Consider the following 16,533-nt stretch of genomic DNA (forward strand, 5'->3'; position numbering starts at 1 on the left):
AATTCTCTTTGTTCATTTATTCTTTTCTTCAGAAACTATAAGTAAATACCCTGCTATAAAAGCAATATCGAGTTATGTTTTTATAAACAAGTGATTGAATAAAGAAATGTAATTTAAAATTAGTATTTCGAATTTTAAGAATTGAAGGAATAGATTTCTGTTACACTTTTTAATTAACACTAAAACCTTGCTATTTAAGGATAATTAAATTCCGGTTGTATAGTTAATGGTTTGGTATAATATTTTGAATTAAAATAATTTCAAACAAAAATATAACGTTTGTAATGTTTTTAATTTTAAACTAATGTTATTTTTGAAATTGTGTACAATCCTTTTAATTAAATTTGTTTCAAGTGACATTTTATTACAAACAAGCTTGTTTTTAGAATATAAGTTGTTTCCCAAAAAGAAAATGTCAAAATTTCTGTGTAAATAAGGGAAATACTACAACTTCTGTTATTGATTGTAGTTTGTAAGCGAGCGCTATGACGTATAGTGTTTATTCTGTATTCGGAACTGCCCTTCGTGAATCCGGAAAACGTTGTCTCGGTGAGACAATCCGGTAGCTGTTTCTCCACCATATTCTACAATTTCATTCTTTTTTCCTTTTACTTCATTTTTGTCGCGGAAATTCTACAGAGGAATTGTAATTGTTGACTCAAAGCGGAAAAAATCGTGTCTGGAAACTCGTAAGATTTTTAAACTTATGAAATCTGACAAATGCAAGCTTTAATTTATCACAATTATGGTGTTTAATTGATAATTGAAATCAGGGAATTTTAGAGTGTCACGTTACCGTAACGTTTGTTAAACCTTGCAGCTGCATTTTTGTAACAAAGCTCTTTTCTTCTTGACTTTGTTTTATATAAAATCAATAATACAATCACAACAGTACTCTGACTTCCTAACAAGTTTAGTATTACCAAAAGTATATTAAATGAGGGGGAAAATATTTATGACCTAATGCATTGTTCCACCAATAGCAAACATGGATTTTTCTCCGAATTGAGAAAATAAAATCTATCAAATCGCTTTTTGTATATTGTTCAGTTGAGAGACTTTTCCTGATTCTTTATTTATCACCTCGATTCTTGTCACTTTAAAAGGGAAGTCACCCTAATTTACAACGATTAGATGATTACTTTTTTATTGAGAGGGAGGAAAAATCAACCCACTCCTGAGATTTTTATCTACCCTCTTTGTGAGTAAATCCTGTATTAAAGGACCACATATGCCAGGAGAGTCCAGTTCAGATTTTAATACCAGGACTTTATCTTCGTATACAAAGTTTTGTAGAAGTACTGTTACGCTGCCCAATTTCATACTCAAGTTGGACTTAGAAGAATTTCTGTGTCAAGTATTAAAAAGTTTCTACATCAAGAAGAACTCATTCAAGGATTTGACTTTGTCATAATATTAGGAAATCATCTTTTCTTCCTTTTCTGAAAGAATTGCATTGTTTGGGTTTTCGTCACGGTCAATTAAACTCCGGGCCCTGTAGTCATCACCTGGACCCGTCAACCTTCCTGTGTGCTCATTAACGACATCTGGTACCAGCCGTTTCTACCCATAATTAGGAACACAGCAATGGTCCTGTTTCATACATCTTATTTCTGAATTTTAAAGGTCTTTTATTCCAAAATCATTCATAACATCTGTGTTACGTGGTAACAATTTTGTATTTAAAAATAGGCAATTTATGATTGTAAATACTTTAGGGATTATCTTTCATTTATAAACATTTTTTTAGATATCGATCTTTAGTTAAGGGACAAACATATTCTAGAAAAGAATTGTTATAAAATTAAGTTTATTACTGTCACAAGATTAAAAATGGTTGTGACGACTATTAGTGTAAGGAATTTATTGCCGTTGTTACCCCAAGTTAGCAGAAAACTTTCCAGGTTTTTTCCTATTGGAAAACTAGCATTGGAAGGAGTGTCTAATTTTCTCACCCGATAATTAGTGGCACCAATGAAATTCATTCTTTACCCTTTGGCAAAATAATGTTAACATCCCCACTAAGGAGATAAGACCAGAAGAAAGAAAACAAATTTCAGACATTAACGAACATTTAGGAACGGAAGTTTTAAAAATTTTGATTAACCAATTATTTTTTAATGTACGAAACACTCTTGTAAAAATCGTAGTTACCTTTACATTCCTTGTTGCAGTGAAATGCTGACTTTCTTATTTTCCAAGACTTGCTTCAGGATTTACCCTCTCAAAGATCAATTTTTAAATTATGTTATGAAAACATTTAGGATATTTAATTACTGGAATAATTATTAGAAAACCTACTGGGGTAATTATTGGAACAACTATTGGTTTAATTACTGTAATCAGTTTATATTCAAAAACTTACTTTAAATGTAACTCACAAAAACAGCCTTTCCGAATCAATACATTTCATTCTAAAGCTAAATATTAATCTTTTTTGAATCGTGGGATCAATTATGTAATTTCATTTTCACTGCCAGTGATTTTAGTTGTCACCTATATTTTTACTTCCACTGATTTTAATTTTCACTCTTAATTTCATGTTCCCTAATTTCTAATCAGTGGGACTGGAAGTGAAAATATTGGTACATATTAAAATTAGTAGAAGTAAAAATGGAATTATCTAATTAACTCTAAAATTCATCATTGTCTTTAAAATGAAATCGATTGATTATGAAAGTATTTTTTGTTAAATTATATACAAATTTAGATTAGGATAAAATGTGATTGACTATAATTACTTTAAAGCAAGAGGAATAAACTAACTAACTTAATGAAGTGAAATTATTTTTAAATAATTAACGATCAAAAGAATTCAGAAAAATAAATGAATATAAACGATTTTTTCAAATTAATTAATCAAAATTTCGTTGCATTTAATTTCAAGATTAAATTAATTAATTAATTATGGCAAATTGATGTATTTATTTGAAAAGAAGTTTCCTTTATTATGCTTTAGAATTAATTACTGGAACATTAGGTGATTTTATGAACGTTGATCTTACCATTCGCCAGAATAGTTCACCATTTAGTGGATATAATTTAGACAATTATTACCTGTAATAACACACAGGATAAAATAGTTTATTTGGCAATTAAATTAAGTATAGAAATATTTATTTCTTTATTGTGCTTTGTCCTAATTTTAATGATTTATTTAAATGTTTAAAAATTTTCCTACTCTATTAACTTATATTCCCCTAATATAACCAACAATTTTACTTAGTTAAATTAACTTCGTAAGGATTCTAGATAGAATTATATATAGGGGTTTTTTTTTTAAATCCTTTAAAGGATCCTCCATAGGATATCTGTAAGTAATTCTTGAAGGAATTTCCAATAGGAATTTGATTTTCCTTCTTTGAAAACTTTTTGGCAACTCAATTGAGATTTTTCTAGATATAAGGTAAGGAGCAATAAACACTCAAAAGACGTTGCAGACAGACATAGTTCTGACAGAAAGTTTTTCTCTCATTTAAATTCTTTTAGTGTCTATAATAAACAATTTTGAAATGTCGAAAATATTTCCATTGGAATTAAAAATAATATATATATATGTATATATCATTCACGAAACCAGAAAAAAATTAAAAAACAGTTTACAAATTGATGGAAGAATTTTCTTCGGCTCTACAATTATTTTTCCTATTTTTGTTTTTATTTAATCACTTTATTACGGAATGATTATTTTATTATTATCAAATTATATAAATATGAAATAGTGGAATTAAAAAGTAAATAAAAATACAAAATGATAGAAGGAAGAGCTTTGCTTTCCACAAACACGCCTTCAAAAAAAAACCCCCTAGGAGAACCGCATAACAGTTAATTGAGTGTAAATTTATACACAATAATGTGGGCTGTCAGAATTAATTATTATTTTTTGATTGTTTCTTGCTAATTTGACAGCTAACAAAAAAAGTCATGAATTTATTTCAAAAAACGTTTGTAAAAACAAAACTAAAAAAAGGTCTCCCTCAAATTTGAATTAAATGTTATCGAAAATCTGTCATCTATACTGAATCATAAACATTTTGGACCTCATATTCGTATTATCAACTATTTTACTTATTTTTCAGTAATACGTTAATTTTTTGATAATAATTAATTTCTCATTCTGTAGAAAAAAATTACTAAATTTAATAAAACGGATATAAACATCCTATTTGGTTAAACATTTTTAGAAATACCTACATTTTTGCTGCTTACAGATTATGACGATATCTGGAATGCTGAGGATTGGTCAATTATTCGGCTACGTGTCGAGGCGTGACATATTGATTTTGCTCCGATATGCGAAATTACAAATTTTTTTTTATCGGGCATCAATAATTGACCTGATAGAAAATTTGGAAATATGCAAAGGGACAAAATTAAATTAACGTAAAAATTGGGACTTTTGACATATTCTTAAATAATTTGAAAATTAATTTTAAATTACATGCGTCAGTAAGTATTCTCTAGAATGCCTTTAAACTGGAAACTAAATAACCATAACTTGTTATATTTCACAGTTTGACTGACGCTTATTCTCATTCAAAAAAACTGGAAATTAATAATGTAAATTCGTTTTACACATTATTCTCACTCACTATATGAATGTGCGATAAATTCATCGCACAATTATAGTTTCAAAATCGCCATGGTTGATTGGCCTGTATATAAAAAAATTATAATAAGGTGTTTTTCCTAACGCACAAAATGACAATTAAAAACTCTACAGGGGATTAATTATGTAACTTTTTCCGGATTCCACATTCCGTATTCCACTTTTTACATTCCGGATTCCACGTTTCAGATTATACTTTCAAAATTCCGTAATCCGGATCCAACATTCCGGATTCCACTTTTCCTTTCCGTATTCAGGATTTCATTTTATACATTCCGAATTTCACATTCCGGATCCCATTTTCAAAATTCCGTACTTCAGATTCCATATTCCGGATTCCACTTTTAAAATTCTGTATTCCGGATCCTATATTTCCCATTCCGTATTCCACTTTCCAGTTTGCGGATTCCATTTTCCACATTCCGGATTCCACTTTCAGAATGTGGGATCTGGAATGTGAAATCTGAAATTTCGAATGTGGGATCCGGAATGTAGAATCTGAAATACAGAATTTTTAAAGTGGGATACAGAATGTGGAATTCGAAATACGGAATTTGAAAAGTGGAATATGGAATGTGGGATTTGAAATACGGAATGTGAAATCCCCAATAGGGAATTCTGAAAGTGGGATTCGGAATACGGAATTTTGAAAGTGAAATCCAGAATTGGAATACGGAATTTTGAATGTGGGATCCGGAATGTGGTATCAGGAAACAGTTATACAATTGACCCCCAGGCTGAAGGTAGATTTGTATTGTCGACAAAACTAAAATTATCTCTACTGACAATTAAATCAGTAATGATTCCTAATCTGAACATGCAAAACTCATACATTTTATTGAATTATTTAAAAAGTTATTGATAGATTTTTTTTTAAAACGAGTTTATTGTAGAATGGAATTAATAGAATAAAATGAAACTAGTCGCAAGGATCTAAGCACCACAGAAGCCGGAGATATACCTTAATAATTTTTCTGCGTATCCTCATCCCGTCTCTCAAGATTTTAGTATCAAAATAATAATTTAGATACGATTATACTTCTATTTACAAACAAAATTTAATTTAAAATAAACTTTTCTTTTTGACAATTGAATAAAAATATTCATCTTCCAAGAAAATTTATTTTAAACTCTCTGTTTCTGTCTCAATTACATTGATGGGTCTTTTAATGTACATTTAGAAAAAAAAATCCTTCTATTCAGAGAGAGGATGGTTGAAAAATAAGTAAAAGACCAAGGAGAAAAAGAGAGTAAAATACTGTGATTGAGAAGTACGCGTCAGGGTGTATCTGTTGCTATTCCCTGTGGTCCTTCTGTGTTGTATTCGTTTTCTAGGAATTGGTGAAAAAAAACAGAGCCGTTGGCTTACAACAAACCCAACGAGAAAGGTAGAGACTATATGAAAAGAAAGAGGAGGATGAGGAGATGTGGGGAAAGTCGAACAGAGAGAAGCAGACGCCGGATCCATTCTGCAGTGCCATTTCCCAAACCTCCGGTGGTACCGGAAACGGAGCAAACAGTTTACATCGCCATGCGCTTCGCGCACTACTCCAATACCGAAGCACCAGTTTTTACCCTGAGAAAAAGAGACTCGCGCGCTCTCCCTCTCTGCTACCCTTTCGACTCAACTTCCGGTCCGAGATCGTGGTTAAAGTGGCACGTCACGTTTTCAAGAGAGAGAGAGAAAGCTCGGCCCGTCTCTTCCGTTTTGCGAAAATCTACTCCCTTTCACAGCATACTCTTTTCACTGTGTCCATATAACTCCCGTTCCCTATCCTTCTCTCCTCATACTTCTTTCCTCTCATGCAAATATTAAAATTCTTTTTACTTTTTCCGTTAGAGTATTTTAAAATGTCACAACTCCTTTTGCTTTCGAGCTTTTCAGACTGTTTCATTTTGCTCTTACTTTCACTGTACTGTTCTTTTAATAGTCAGAAAAATTGTAGGTATAGTAAACCTTTAAAAATTTTTGTTTTATAAGCAATTGGTAACTTGAACAAATTGTTTATAAAAAATATATTTAGGGAAGTAATTTATTTGATAAAGCTCTCAATCTCGGAAAGTTGGATAATTGATTTTTCTTGCTTTTATCAATTCTGCTTGCATAAAATAATTGTTCGTTGCTACTCAACATGTTCTTTGCTGTGCTGATTCAGAAATGTTCTTTTTTCTTATTTGTAACATCCGATGGAGACGAACATCATTTAATTAACATAAAAATGATGGTATTTAATACATTAATATACGATATGTAACAATTGTTAGAAATAATATTTTTTAAGCAGAGAACAATTCACTTCAGTATAGTCAATGGCAGTCTGCTTGTAATATTCGGTAATAATAATAATAATCCTAAAGATTATACGAATCCATACAAAAACACGACTGCAAAACGAAAAGTAATATAATGACAGGTACATTACCTCCTGCCGCCGTCAGATGGCAGCAGCATGCAGGGCGCACAAAGTCGCAGCTGTTATTAGATTACTTTTCTACTTTTTGTTTTGCAACCATGTTTTTCTATGGATTCGTACAGTCTTTTGGATTTAGGAAATTTATAAGATGAGGATTTTGGCTGATTTTGTTAAAAGTGTTCGTGTTTCGAGAAAAAAGTATTTTAAAATTCAATACTATTTCACGTTCAGAGCGATAATTAAAGCTCTCTTCTTGCCAAAGAATTTCAGATACCATTTGACACTCTTAATGCATAAATATAAAAACGAAACAAGAAAATAACTTCATTGTTAATAAATTTATATGTACCCAAATCTAAAACATCTATTATCTATACGCATATAAGTATACATTAAATAAATTCTGGTTCCTTATAAAACACTATTTTTAAATATTTAAAACTCAATTTGTTTTAAATTGGGCACGTAAGCTGATTTTAAAACCTATTGAGAAAAGTTTTTATTCATCTTAGAACCATAATCAAATAGAATTTTTAAGTGCCAATTCATTTTTATTTAAATCTCCTTCTGCCGCACCGTGACCAGTCATTAGGATGTTATTTGTTAGTGTTAAAAATTAATTAATTTTTCCTTGTATATATACTATGATATTATTTTTTGTGATTGACGTCATAATTGCACCAATCGTCATTAAAATTTTGAATCTTTGTTTTTTAAATTTCGCTACGCATAATGAATAAATGTTTACCGCATTTTGAGAATTTCCTATACTTGACACAAGTTCAGTTGAAATATACATCTGCTACATTTTTAAGGAATTTGGCATTAATTTAGTTTAGATTAGTTTTAGGTTGGCAGGCTTTGTTTATTTAACAAAGAAGCTATTTATTTCGGTTGACAGGTTGCAATGTTCAAGTTACCGCGAGCTTGACATTGGAAAAGTCGATAAGTTGTATTAGTAATTCAGAATTTTTGGAGAAGTAAGGTAGGAAAATCTTTCTGATTGGTTAAAATTAAAGAAAATAGTTGCGTCATCTAGTGACAATTTTAGTATGAATTAAGAATTTAGTTTTCAAACTCTCTCTCTCTCTTGCCACCCAGCCCTCGTCGAGTCAACATGTTTAGTTTTTAATAGCTTTCAATTATGTGTTTCAAGTTACAGACATAATTAATAAAATCTAATTCATATCCAATTACAATATTTAATTCAATTATTATAAATTCAGTTTAATTTGAAGTTCAAATCAATTTACAATAACACGTTTTTCCGTCATGGGTCCAGTCATCGTTGCAGAGCATAATTGTAAGTCATTTTTAATAATTAATAATAGTAATGTTTTACTTTCTTGCTATTGTTAATAATAACGGAATGAAGTCAAGTTACAGTTTGTAAAGAAAATTGTAGGAATCATATTTAATGTCGTATATATTTCGAGCCGCCTGTATATAGGCTATTTGGATAATTAGCGAAGATCGAGGGATTTCGGCAATGGAACTCGTGTTTCGGAGAAGAGCGTGGTGGGTTCGGGGAAATCTTTCGCGGCTTTAACTGATCGCCCCGCTAATTCTCTGCCTCATTCGCTTTCCGAATTTATATATGGGAAATTCCGCGCCATACGCGACGTCCGACGCCGTAGACCTCAAGGTAATTGTGTAATTTTCTGTCGTCGTTTTTCGTTTATTTTATATAAATTGTTTATTTATTTATTTTTTTGTTCTTTAATTTTTAATAGTGTGGCGCTTTATGGGAAATTATGGGCGGAAATTGAATTATTGTCAGGGCAACAATTAACAAAGGTGGAGAACTACCGGGGCGATTGGCGAGAAATTGTATAAGAGGACGAATTGTCCAGGATTGAGATCCATTTTTTGTTACGGAATTAAAGGAGGAAATTGAGGACCTTACCGTTGAGCCGTTCACATAAACTCGACCAAGCCACTCACCGGACCCACGCTACCCCTGACTTTTCCCGCCATGAAAGCGATGAGTATTTTATTTTGTTGACTCGTTATTGTTCTTTTTGACTCCAATTTTATGTTGTATATTTTTATTATTATATTTCCTGTCCTAAATTATTTTTTATGTGTTGATTTGTGTATGAATGTGTTTGAATGTCTAATTGTAACGCGGGCAAGAAATTATTGTATTATTTTAACTTAATCTAATGACTCGAGTCATAAATGAAATTTTAAATGATTAAATATATTATTCTATACATTTTATATACGTTTCTTATTATAAATTTATTTTGTTTACCTTGTATTAAGTATTTTATTTGTGCTTTTCTTTTAATTTAATCTTGTGATCAATTTTATAATTACATATTGTGATTTTTATTGTTGAATGTGATATATTATATTTTTAAAAATTAGTATATTACAAAATATTATATTGATTACAGTACAAAAAGTCCAAAACATATTGAAAATATAATGTCCAGAAGAATAAAAAGTTAAGTCACACCGCAACGGTTTGCTTATTTTTTGTATTTGATTTTTCGAAAATTTAAATTAACGTAAAATTAAGTTCTAAATATCGAGTCATTTTGTATTGAATTTGAGATCTAATTTAGTCAAAGTTTTATGATTTTAGTAATAAAAAATATTTGTTAGTTGTCACAGTAAAATTTAGAAATTAAACTTAAGAGTAATTATTGAGTGTAAAAATACGTTATACAATAAATATATTATATATGGGCCTTTTTTAAAAACGAAATCTGCAACTGTTTCAAATATTCTAAGAAGTTCGTGACCTAATTTATAGTTAAATATTATTTTTTTATTTACTTTTTTTTTACTTTTTTAGATTTGAGTGAAAAATTGTACCAAACTTCCTCGTAAAATCCTTCCTTTAGAAGTGGTAAGCGGTGAAGCAATTTCTTGTGGGCAATAAGCAAAGTGGTACGTTGCAAATTTTACATACCCATGACGTTTGCATTTGGTCAGCGATTGTAATACATTTCACCCAGCATCTGTGTTAAGCGACAATTTTATATGAGCTGATTGACATTATTTTTTTTCCACAAGTGGTTTATAAGAGACTTCAACTTGACGTCTTTTGAGAATTCGGTAGTTTTACTAATTTGGCTAATAAACATAATCTATATTCTCTTCAAAATTTATTTTTACAATTAAATCTTGAGGAATAAATAATCATTTATATTAAAATAAATTCGACGATTTCCATTTGATTTTTGTTTACATGATCCGCAATTAGGGATAATTTTTATTTAACTCCACCGCAATGGACGCGATTTCTTTTTAAATAAAAATATAATCTAATTACTTTAAAAATCCTGAATCGTTTCAATTTGAAACTGAAAGAACATTTTCCATGATCCAATCCTATATTTTTTTTCGTCTTTTTTTTGCAGTTAAAATAATCAATAGCGCTCTAGAAAAGTTTTACCGGGGTGTCTGTATAGCGTTAATTAATTACAGACCAAGTGAACTTTTATCGTTGGTCTGGCGTTGACGATATTAACTTTTAATTGCCGAACGGTGTCACTACGATATCCGTGGAAACTTTGGATAAATCTCGATTACGAGTTTTTGAATCCTTACGCTCTTTCTATCTTTCTCCCTCTCTCTTTGAACGATGAGAGAGAAATGTCAACTGAGAGTTTAGTTTCTCTAACTTAAATTCTTCAGTTTGCTTAATATATTTAAACTTGGCCATAAGCGTTATCTAACTTTCTTACTTTACGCTATTTCTCTCTTTGTATATATATATATATATTTGTCTTCGAAGTAATAAATGGTTTTTAAATTAACGGCGAGCTGGCATTGAAAGTTGAGAAATAAAAGTTCAGTGTACTCACCTTTCCCAAAGGGTGCAAGTAGTAGGTAATTTGCTAGAGCGGCTCCCGTGTCGTGACCTATTAACGTGATTCTCGTGGGGTCACCACCGAAGGCAGCAATGTTATCCCGAACCCAACGAAGTCCCATTGCTATGTCCCTGAGTGCTAAATTACCTCCAGAACTTGAAACCACATCAGGATAGGAGGCAGTTCGCAAGAAACCTGTGAAAAATATATCTCAGTCAATTAATTTTTTTTTTTTTTGTAAAACTTTTAGCTCTTTTAGCTAGAAATTTTTAATTTTCATTCAAAGGATCAAGTGATTGTCAGCGTAGATTTGTAGAAAAATAGAATGAAAAATTAATTTCCATTGTTTGGGAATTAAAATTAAGTAATTATATTGTGGAAATATATAATATTAGATTTTTTTTATCTTACCTAATATTCCAAGGCGATAATTAAGAGTGATCACAATAACGTGACCAGCACTAGCAAGAACGGATCCGTCATAAAAGTTGCCGGATCCCCATTCAAAGCTTTCACCGTGAACGTACATTATGACTGCATAGGGTGCATCCACTCCTCGTGATCCTTTGTATCAAAAGAGAAATATTTTCTTCTGTTAGCCTTTAAAGCACTAATGATCTTGTTACAAATAAGATTTTGTAAATTATTATTAAACATAAATTAATTAAACTTTTTGAATTTTGTCTAATATGCGGTTCTGATTGAAAAGGAGTCGTTTAATTAAGACCAAAAAAATCGAAGGATACATTATTTAATTGCACAGTAAGAAATTAATTATGTGCGGCAATGATAAAAAGTTGCTAGAAATATCAGTGGAATTGCTGTAAAGCAATTATAAATTAAATCTTTTTTTTTTAATAAATCCGTAAAAATCGTAAATGAGAAATTAAAAAAGTTTCCCCATATGACAAATGAGAATATAGACTACACATCTAAAAGTGCTACTCTACAGGAAATCGTGAAGGAACTGGTTGAGTATCTTTGCAAAGTTTGTTAAATACAAGTTTCTACATGAGTTTCTGGTTAACCTTTTAAGGAACATCATAAAAAATTCAAAATACTTTACAGTAGTTTCTAAGTACGTTACAGAAGTACAAATAAATTTCTCATTGTGAAGATTCACATTCACATGGATAAAATTAAATCAAATCCTTTAGGGTTATTTTAAAATTTATCCCTTCATGTCATAAAGTTGTCAAGAAACTAAAATTTACTTCCAAATCTAATTATCAAATATCTCGACTTTAGATTGTTTTGTTAATTGAAAAAAGTATGAGACTTCCTGACATGAGCAGTAATAATTGTCGAGTGTGCATATTTCAGAGAGAACTTTATAGGAATCCCTAGTAAACCAAAGTAGAGGGAATGTAAAGAGTGGTTCAGTTGCTATACGAAAATCCATGTGAAACTCAACAAAAACTCACCAATTCACTTCGAAGTCTGTTTACCATCATTTACAGAAACCAGAAACGATTCAGAAGGATTCTCGTTGGGTTTCACTATAAATTCAGATGGTGATAACAATTGTGAATAAATTCAACAACAATTGACCGAAATGCAAACATTGAGAAAATAATTGTCATAAAGGTTCTAATGGACATGTGTTTACTTATTAAATGATTTTGTTAATTAAAATATTAGAATTAACATTTCCATTCTTAGAAGTTCTATATATTCAATTAATTGATTAAAATGCAAAAGGAAATCGTGTTCATTGAATAACTTAATTTCCTCTAATCCAAGTGAATGAAAAGTAAATTATAAAAAGAATTTCTGATAGCTAGATTCATTGTATAATGGAGATTATTAAAAAATTTTTGCCTATTTACTGGCTCACGTTGATTTTTCCGGACTAAAAAAGCCGAGAGACGGTTTCTTTATTAAAATCCTTGATACGGAATTTCGAAGTGACAGCTGGTGGCAATTAATTAACCAACCCCCTGGGAGTTCGTGTCGCCTTTAATTGTGTACTATAACTGGTGCAAAGATTCCCTCGCTTTGTTCAAAGGTACTGGACTGACTCAGTTACAAAGTCAGAGAAAATTACGTGAGTGAATTAGCCGGACTGAAAATTCATTAAGGAGAGTGGATTTCCTTTTTTTCTCATCCCCCCACCTTGGAAAATGCAATCCGAAGGAAGTCGTCGACATACCGAGATGGCAGATATAAAAAAAAATTACTGTTTTTATAAATCAGCTCATGGAATTATTATTAAAGTGCAACAGAAAAAAAAGTGAAAGATTCTTTTTGTAGTTACGGTTTCTTTGGTTTCACGCTCTTACTAAAAAAATTTAAGTGGATTTTCTTTTTTTTTTTAAATTAATCACTTACCACTTCCAGGAATGTAGAGATTTAAGAATAGACAGTCTTCGCTCTGATTGGTCAGAAGTGTGTAAAATCGTTGCAATTGGGTATATCGACTTTTTGGCATATGAGTTAGTGCTATTGACATATTGCTGATGTCTGGCAATTTTTGTGGACAAACAGCTCCAAAAGTGTCGGCAAGTTTTATTCCCGCCCAAGGTATTGGTGGCATTGGTGGTTTCATTCGTAAGGTTCCCGCAGGTGGCGCAGCGTACGGTATTCCACGAAAGACCTCCACTGGATCCAAATATTGGCTGTTCAGTTCCTGCAAACATCATTATCTTTATTACACTCCTTCTAATTTAATTAGTTATTCTATAATTAATTAAATTTCATAATTTATCACATTTCCCAAAGTTATAATCGTCAAAAAGTCATTTTACGACGTCATGTCTTCACTTTATGATCCCAATCTTTGGGAGTTCAAAAAAGAAAATCAACAAATGTCAAGGCATTTTACCATTTGAATGTTAAATCTAAAACATTTCTTCTAAGTTAAAAAGTCATTTTTTTAAATAACCTACTGACGCAAATAAGATTGTAGTTTAACTAGAAAAAATTTAATATAATTTTGATAACCAATGTTTCCTTTTTGGGATATCTAATGCCGGTTTCGACTATTTTTAAACTTCTATACACCTGTGTTGGCACGATAAACCAACCAAAGCAATTAAAATAAAAAAAAAAAGAATCGTGACCATAGGAGATACAGGATATCGTTAATTATTCTCTCTGCCATGCCACACTGGTATTCGATGTGGCTGAATCGATAGTGGCATAGAGGACGAACGAATGATCACCGACACGAATTTCCATTAACGAGTGAACGCCGCGAAAACCGGTGGCGCTTGTTATGGAAGAAACAATAAAAAAATGGGCTTTCATCGCACGCGTCCGAGAGGGCTTCTGTCAATTTTATATCAAGCATTTTTTTTCCATCGCAAGCATTAAAAATTAACGATTGCTCCAGACTCCCCTGGCAAAATATTCGTGAACTATAATACTTCATCGCACAATTCATAAAGGAAGGATGTTTTTTCCACACTTTTTCTTCTGCTCCAATAATATGTTGATGTACGGGGTTTTTTTTATTATATATTCTAGCTGATAGGCATGATAGAAAAATTATAAAATTTTACCACACGTGAACATTAGTTTACAATAAAACATATAAAAAACGAATTGTCACGTTCCAATAACTTTCTGAGCTTTAGAATCAGTTTGAAAATATTTAGACAAAAGAAAAATTAAATACCAAATTATTTTTTGCGTACGAAAATAATTATACTCACAAATCTCTCTAAATTATTTTAAAATTCATTGTATAGATCCTCTAAATATTCATAAACATATTGAGAATAAGGAAACTAATTTTTTCACAATTTTTGAAGAGACAATATATATATATTACTTGAATTGTACGACTTGCGAATAGTCAATCCGATTTTCTGCTCAGCACGTATTTCTATTTCTGAGTCAGCAGCACTTGACGCACTTTATCTGACCTTATACTCCACCGCCAGCACTTTTAATCTACTTTATTTCGTCGCTTTATTTCGCCGCTTCTTTACGAGTATAACGAGAAAATTTTTCTTTACTGGGAAGAATAACTTTCGTGTGCTCGCTCCTCCTATGGGTTCTCTTTTCGTTTCATATTACTTTCCCTCTAAGTTTTATGATTTTTCCAACAATGAAAGGTGTACTACTACCGCCATCATCTTGTGTGTGTGTGTGTGTGATAAATGTTTCATGAACTCTTCAAAATAAGGTATTCCCAATTCGCAATAATTCTCAACGTGACAAAAATTTAAGGTTGACTTTATTGTTATTAGTCACGTGATGCAATAATTTTTAAATGTATTTTATTAATGGTTACATTTTGTGAGAATAAACTTTTTTTTAATGCAGAGGAAGTCAATTTGTAGATTCGATTAAACCGCAAATGAATTAATAAAAGAAATTTAAGATCGTTTGGATAACAAAGAGAATTACGATATTTAAGCTGATTGATTATTTTTATACAGATTGGCTTTTGGAGGGATGTATTGTTATGGGAAGGTGAAAACCGTCCAGATAGCAGGCAGCAGAAGATTCGGAGTCTTCATATCAGCACTTGAGGAGGAATACAAGACTTTTGCAAGGCCACAGAAGAAGCCATAATAAGAACAGCACTGAAGAATTCCTTACGTGACGGAGAGGAAAACTCATCTACGAACACCGAAACCAAAAAGTTCCAGACTAAATCCAAGGAAAAGAATTATTTTATTTATTAATTTATTAAAATAAATCCAACAGTCTTAAAGACCAGGATTAGCGTTGTACAAAAAAATTGTATATGAGGTTGTAACTGCATAATTAATAATTATAATAATATAAAATATATGCCAAAGTCGTCAGATTAATAGTCGACTTATAATAAATAATTTCGATTCTGATTTGTCCTTTCGTTCTGTTATGAAAACTCTCGGGAGGCATTGAGGATTCTCGCCGGGTTACAAAGACGTTAAGAACATCACTATCTATCATTGAAATTAGAAGTCATCAAGGCAAGAGCTTCCTGGTGTATATATTTGGATGAGAGTCCCGAATATTCAAGAACATCAGGAAGACGAGAAATTGCTGTTTTGTTGACGATCTGTCAAATTAAAACGGGCAGTCAATTTCCTATGGACTTCTCGCATCAATAAATTCAACATCGGATAGTGTAGAGATCTGCGTTACCGACGACTGCGTATCGATTATCGGTCGCGGGTATTATATTATTGAACATTAATTGATCTCAATGACACGAAGAAGAGAGGCCACTGTTTAGCGACGCTTTTGAGTTTGACTCGTCAGCCATATTACTCTCATTCTCATTCTGGTGTTCGTAGAGTCAAGTTGTGTTCTAATCTTTTTTGTATAAAATAATTAAAATTTAAAATTTTAAAAATAAGACGAGGCGTCACCAACGTCGTCAAATGTACGGTGACTCCCGATAAATTAATTAGCAGTTGTTTCCTTTAGAATCGATCTCATTATTATTAAAGTATAATTGAATAAATAAAATGTAAATCTTGTTTTTCGGCATTCTGACATTATTTAACTTTTTCTAAAATTTGAAATGAATAATAATTAATAGTGTTATTGTTATAAATTTTGTCTAATTAATGGTGTTTATCCTTAGCCCCCCGCTCCGCGATCTATTATTGCTATAAAGTAACAATGGAATTCCTGAGCTGGTTTATTAGTTTTCCCTAATTAGAATTATAAAATTTACTTGTCGGGTTATTTAACTATGTTTTTAGGTTCAGTTATTTTCCGTAAAATAACATGGCGC

At 31.1% G+C, this 16,533-nt stretch overlaps 1 protein-coding gene across 1 annotated transcript in view; it reads right to left on the reverse strand.

Annotated features, from left to right (window-relative positions):
• Window positions 1-16,533, reverse strand: part of LOC127285745 (neuroligin-4, X-linked-like) — a 261,683-nt gene that overhangs the window by 23,874 nt on the left and 221,276 nt on the right. Inside the window, exons 5-7 of the mRNA XM_051311892.1 lie at window positions 13,182-13,479; window positions 11,262-11,414; window positions 10,845-11,045 (exon numbers count right to left, since the gene is read on the reverse strand). Coding sequence (XP_051167849.1) covers window positions 10,845-11,045; window positions 11,262-11,414; window positions 13,182-13,479 — 652 coding nt within the window. The remainder of the gene's footprint in view (window positions 1-10,844; window positions 11,046-11,261; window positions 11,415-13,181; window positions 13,480-16,533) is intronic.

The sequence above is a fragment of the Leptopilina boulardi genome, unplaced genomic scaffold, assembly GCF_019393585.1.
Source record: "Leptopilina boulardi isolate dan_hultmark-lab unplaced genomic scaffold, ZJU_Lbou_2.1 LbouV2_341, whole genome shotgun sequence".
Taxonomy (NCBI): Eukaryota; Metazoa; Arthropoda; class Insecta; order Hymenoptera; family Figitidae; genus Leptopilina; species Leptopilina boulardi.